This window comes from Nannochloropsis gaditana (genome assembly GCF_000240725.1).
Source record: "Nannochloropsis gaditana CCMP526 unplaced genomic scaffold scaffold879, whole genome shotgun sequence".
Lineage (NCBI taxonomy): Eukaryota > Eustigmatophyceae > Eustigmatales > Monodopsidaceae > Microchloropsis > Microchloropsis gaditana.
The window spans coordinates 1-5,776 of NW_005803074.1; the positions used below are offsets into that span (position 1 = coordinate 1).

At 58.3% G+C, this 5,776-nt stretch overlaps 2 protein-coding genes across 2 annotated transcripts, besides 2 other annotated features; both read right to left on the reverse strand.

Moving 5' to 3' along the window:
* Nucleotides 1–698: 698 nt before the first annotated feature.
* Nucleotides 699–2,264, reverse strand: VDE (violaxanthin de-epoxidase; the record flags this gene model as incomplete). The annotated part of the gene is made up of 1 exon (XM_005853459.1): nt 699–2,264. One exon carries the CDS (start codon nt 2,262–2,264, stop codon nt 699–701), a length of 1,566 nt encoding a protein of 521 aa, XP_005853521.1.
* A 589-nt stretch (nt 2,265–2,853) lies between these two features.
* Nucleotides 2,854–2,924: a sequence feature (Short protein (NGA_0271902, EKU22840.1) was converted to a misc_feature.).
* A 244-nt stretch (nt 2,925–3,168) lies between these two features.
* Nucleotide 3,169, forward strand: a sequence feature (Short protein (NGA_0271902, EKU22840.1) was converted to a misc_feature.).
* Nucleotides 3,170–3,493: 324 nt separating this feature from the next.
* On the reverse strand, nt 3,494–4,769 carry NGA_0269602 (uncharacterized protein). Its single transcript, XM_005853458.1, has 3 exons — nt 4,338–4,769; nt 4,016–4,183; nt 3,494–3,869 (listed from the first exon to the last, which is right to left on the reverse strand). The coding sequence occupies exons 1-3, from the start codon at nt 4,722–4,724 to the stop codon at nt 3,636–3,638; spliced, it is 789 nt and encodes a 262-aa protein (XP_005853520.1). The 5' UTR covers nt 4,725–4,769; the 3' UTR covers nt 3,494–3,635.
* Between the last annotated feature and the right edge of the window lie 1,007 nt (nt 4,770–5,776).

Consider the following 5,776-nt stretch of genomic DNA (forward strand, 5'->3'; position numbering starts at 1 on the left):
GACTGTGCCTAGAATCTGTCAGAGTGAGCAATGACGCGGTCTCAACGTGAATGTGGGGATGGACGCCTTCGCCAAGGGCTTGGTGGGGGCAGCGGCGCTTTTGGAGGAGGGACTTCTGCCCAGGATGGTGGCGGCCCGCTACGCGAGCTATGCGGAGGGCTTCGGGAAGAGGCTGGCGGAGGGGCAGGCGAGCTTGGAGGAGTGCGAGGCCTTCGTGGCCGAGCACGGGGAGCCGAGGCTGGTGTCAGGGAGCCAGGAGAAATTCCAGAGCATCTTCAACACGTATGCCTGAGGCGCGCGGGAGGGAAGTGCAGGGAGCGATGGAGGGTGGGAGGAGCTCGGGCGAAGGGTGGCGGTGGGTGCCTGGAGCTGGGGCGAGTGAGTGGGAGAGGAAGAGACAAGAGGCAGTGATTGGAGAAGCGGCAGTGGTGAGAGGGATTGACGGCGCGGAGACAGGGGCGAGGCGACTCGGTAAGGAAGTTTGACTACGTGGATTCGCCTCCGGCAAGCACTTTCTCCAGCTTTTTTACGTGAAAAAAAATAAAACACTTTGTTTTGACACACTGATACTTCCTCTTTAATTTCGAGATGCTGTCTTTCTAATTTGCTGAGCCGAGCCTCCGCGCCCTTCCTTCTCGCACACGCCCTCCCCTCTCTCCAGCCCTGCCTCTGCCCCCAGGCCTCCCTCCGACCCCTCCTCACTTAGGCGCGGGCCGTGGATCCGCCAGCGGCCTCTCCTCCAGGCGCTGCGCGAGAGAGTCCAGATTCGGCTTGTTGTTGGCCCGCCACAGGCCGGTATCGATCACGCGCTCCACCTGCTGCACCTCTTTGACCAGCTCCTTCTCCAAATTCTCCACCTCGCGGCCCACCTCCTTCCCCACCCGCCCCTCAAACTCCGAGATGACACGCTCCAGCTCCTTGACCGCCGCTTGCGCCTCCTTCTCCTCCATCATGATCGCGTTTCCCGCCGTCACCCGCGCGGTGGTCAGCGCCTCCTGCAGCTGCTGCTCCTCTGTCAGGAAGAGTCTCCGCGCGAACTCGGCCCGCAGCGCCGTCGGGTTCTCCTTCAAGTCGCTGCAGGAGTTGTCCACGTCCTTGAAGCGGGCATAGTCCACGTTGGCTTTCGCGAAGGCGGCGGCGATGCGCTTCTTGTACTCGGGGGGGACGCTCGACTGCTTCGTGTAGACGACGCCCCCGCCGTAGCCGGTCCAGGCGTCGTTCTGGCCCCGGTAGTAGACGGCGATGAAGACGTTGGGTTCGTAGTCGAGGATGTACCAGTCGTCCTGGTAGTGGAGGTACTCGTTGTCGTGGTTGTAGAGCTTGCCCGGGGCGCGCGGGTCCTGCACGAAGCGCTGCACCGTGTCCCGCGTGAAGAACTCCCCGTCCGGTTCCGTGATGCGCCAGTTCAGCTTTCCGTAGAGCCGGTCGCCCTGCACGGTGAAGAAGTGGACCTGGCAGTCGAAGCAGTCGAAGAGCGGATTCAGGCCCGCGCTGATGTACCACTTGCCCTTGAAGGTGTTCATGTCGAAGGACGAGACCAGCGCCGAGTCGGGGGGCACCGGGTAGGTCCCGTCGTCCTCCTTCCGCGGCACGCACTGCTTCTTGCTGAGCGCGCAGGCGTTGAACTGCCCCACCACCTCGTTCTCGAACAGGTCCCCGCAACCGATCTGGCACCCGACCTCGTCCGCCTTGTTGTTGCACGTGTTCAGGCAGATCACGTTCGCCAGGCACTTGGGGTCAAGAATGCACCGGGCGAGCTCGAGCTGGCACTCCTTCAGCAGACACGTCCCCACCTTGATACTGTCCACCGCGGCCGCCACGGGCGGGTGAAGCATTCCCCCCGAAAAGAGACTGCCCCCGTTCACGGCCAAAAGCACCGGTACGGCCAAAGAGAACGCCCTTCGCTTCAGGGCTTGCAAGGAGAGGACATCTTTGAACCAGAAACCCGGCGACCTCGCCTGATTCCCGGAGACCGGCCTCTCCTTCGCCGCGGGGTCGAGGAGACGCCGGGTCGCCTGCGGATCGGCCCACCACTCCAAGGGCGCCGGCCCAAGACCTCGTTCCTCGGGCCGTCTTCTTGCACCTGATTCCTCACTGGGTCCGGCTCTCATGTGAGGTCTCCTGGAACGGCCAGTGACGGCACTCGGCGAGCAGGGGGCTGAGGCTAGGGAGGAGTAGGACACTGACAGGGGCGCAGGGAGGAAAGCTCGGGCCGGGGCTGCCAGCAGGACGACAACTCCCACGAAGGCGAGGACCAAGCACATAGGAACAGAATAACAAGAGTGATCTATTCTTCTCCGTGTCCAACCCATGGCCTTGCTGAAGCTGTAAGGGTTTGAAAAAGACGCGTCCAGGGTACATGAGGTTACTTGAACCACTTTTGGTGGGTATAACGCGTGCCATGCACCGCCCAGGCAAGACGAAAATTGAGAAGATTAGACCGTCAGAACTCTCATGTTAAATTTCATTTTCTTGTGCAATATATTTTTGACGTTATGAACCGGTTATCTTGCAATGTGTTACCGTATACACGTAAAAAGGGTGGCAGCACAAGAGAGATCCAGCCACCACGCCGGCTTGGTCATCGCTGCTCGCCAGGACAGCCACGCTACTCAATTTTACTTGCCGTCGAACACCAGTTTGCATCCATCCACTCCCTTTCGGCACAGGCTGGCAGTCCATACGAGCCCTGCGATGAGGGCATCCTCGTCGGGACCCCCTGAGGCCTCCACCTACCACGAAACCAAGGTACCACGTGTTCTACCTCCCCACCCCCCCACGCCGGCGGACCCCCTTCTGAGCTACCCCCTCCCTGTCTTACGTTCTATCAGGAGATTAACGGCGTCCTCACAGATGTTACCATTTTCAATTTCAGTGACCGAATATTCCTTACGATCTCGCAAAATGCTCGGTTTGGGACCCTGGTAGGTGGGAGGGAGGCGGTGCAGGGTATGTAGGCTCGTCCGTCAACAAGTTGAGCTTAGGTTTCAGGAGGCTTGTGCCTCGTGTCTCGGTTTCAAGCTGTAGAGCATGATCCAGTGCGCGAGACAGCGTTAGGTTTCCTCGCCGGATTCGTTTGTCATGGGGCTTCATCTGATCTCGGTAGTAGACGAACATTGGAGGCGACCTCTTTAGACATCGTACTCAAAGAAACCCTGATCCTGACAGATATCAGCCAAAGCTGACGACAGCGTGGCTCGTCCAGGCGCTGCTCCCTCCTTCGATGTGAGTGTACTCCTCGGCCGACGCGATGACCCCCTACTCCTCATCTACGCGCGCCAGCTTGTAGAGACAGTGAGCAGATCCTCCTCCCGCCCGCTCCTGCTCTCAATATCCCTGAGGGAACGGGATCCAAGCACATTCGAGCAGGTAGCGGCCTGGGTCAGGCCCTTACTCTGATATCGGACGATCAGAGCCCGGCTTCCAGCGAGCAACGATGTACAGAAAGGGGGGCAAGTAAAGACGGAAAAGCAAGAAGTGACTCGGAACCAGGGCGTCTTTCCCGTTTGTTCTCAGTTTTGGCCCCCGCATGATCTATCAACCCGCTGTCTGCGGAACATTTGCTCCCTCAAAACCGACCCGACACAACGAGAACCCGCACAATCTGCCACCCTGGAGGACGTTCTCCACATCGCCTAGAGTTCCCCATCGCCGCCGTTGGCACTGGCGGGGCCCGCGCGGGCCGCTGCCCTTTTCTTCCCCTGCTCCTTTTGCCTGCCCTTGGGCTTTCCCTCGTTCATGTAGACAGTGGTGCCCTTGGAGGAGTAGAGGGCCTGCTGGTCCTGCCACTCCTGTGGCCCCTGTCCCTGGCCCTGCAGCCCCGGGCCCGAGAACACCTCCTTGGTGAAGGCCTCCATGGCGGGCGTGACCTGGTTGGTGAGTGCTTTCGCCCATGAGAAGCGGCCGCTCCTGCTTACCCTGCCAGAGGTGCCACACGGTCCTGCCAAAGCCCCCGCACGATGCTACCAGGTTCCTCCCCCGGCCTCGCTCGTTTCCTACCCGCCCCGGCACCTACCTTGGCCACGTACTGGCTCATCTTCCGCTGCACACGTTTCCCGACCTCGGAGTTGCTGTAGTCGGCGATGAAAGCGAGCTCTTCGGCCGAGAAGGTCCCGGCGTACGCCTTCTCCATCACCTGGGTCAGGGCCCGAGTGTCCGACTCGAGGATGGCCTTCCGAATTTCCTGCAATCGCGTGTTTGACGGCCATCAGTAACTTGGATATGGCAATCGCATTTTGAATGCTGGCTGAAGCCAGAGATCGCACCGTTTTAATTGGCGTCAAAATTTTCTTTGACATGAAATGCGCCCCATCCCGAACCTCATCCCTAATTCTTACCTCGGCGGCCTCGCTGCCTTTCAAGCGCGCTGCCTCTTGCACGAGCCCTTCTAGGATCTCGATCAAAGGTGTCCCCTTCATCACCCTCGCGGCATGGTACTGCCGGTTTTCTTTTGTGTCATCCATGAGAGAGAGGTCCTCCAATTTCTCTCTCGGCCTTTGCTGTTGTTTTTGCTGCCTTTTTGGCGTAGCGGTCTCACCCTGCTTCTTCATTTGGGGAGACTTCTGCTCCTTTTGTCCTTTTTTTTGCTTTATTGTGTCCTTAGTCTTTGCATTCTTAGCTTTCGCCGCCATACTTCGAGGAGCCCAGGCAAGCAGTAGGACGATGGAAAAGAACAGGAAGAGGAAGAGATAGGGGATTCGTCGACGCTTCGAAGAAATGACCATTGTCGATGGACAGGGCTAATGTGGCAGACTGTGCCTAGAATCTGTCAGAGTGAGCAATGACGCGGTCTCAACGTGAATGTGGAAGCCACCGTGTAGCAAGTCTGAGGCCCATGGCCCATGCACGGGCCTCGAAGGCAACTACCACCTTGCCCAATCCGGCGATGACGCCTCCATATGATGGATTGCAACCCTGTGGGGATCGGTCCGACCGAGATGATGACGCTTTTCCATGATGGATTGCGACCCCTTCGCCTCCGGCAGGCTGTTCCATGAGCGGCAATCGTAGAAGCAGGAAACGCAAGCCTCCCTCAACATCTCTTTTTTGGAAGAGGTTAATCCATATGCAGCCACACAGCTTTTTTTAAATTTATTTTTACCCATTTATACTTCTGTGGAACATTTCATCATAGGATCTGAAAAGCAAGGGCAAAAGCGAAAGAACGTAGAAATCGACATCACGTTGGATTTCGCCTCATATGCTGCAACTTCGAAGGACGTTTGCCTGCTTTCCATCGCATGCGGATTATGATGACCAGGATGAAGCAGCTGCCGCAGTGGGACACGACTGCCCGGACCGGCGGTGGACGCACACGCGAAAACGTCTTAGGCGGCGAAGTGTTGAGGTATGTGAAGTCCGCTACATGTTGGGAGTGCCATTATGTGACCCAGTCTAGCCTCGACAAGAGATGACTTTGATGTCTCCTCTAGCCCTTTGCTTTTCTTCAGCAATTGAGTCAACGCAGCAAGTTTTGAATTTATCTTCCCTTCTCTACAGTGACGAACGCGGTTGATCCATGCTTGCCTTTAAGTCCCTAGGTGCCTCCATCTCACTCTTTCGCCCGTTTCCTCGTGCCAGGAATGGCTCATGCGTTTCGCCCGCGACATAGAAGCAGCAAATGACGAGATGTCGCGGCAGCAAGCGGAGAGCCAGGCCCCATGCCTGACCCTGAGCACCGAGGTCCTCGACTTGCTCGCCCGCCACCTGCAGGGGTCCCACGGATTCCCGGTTCCGTGATGCGCCAGTTCAGCTTTCCGTAGAGCCGGTCGCCCTG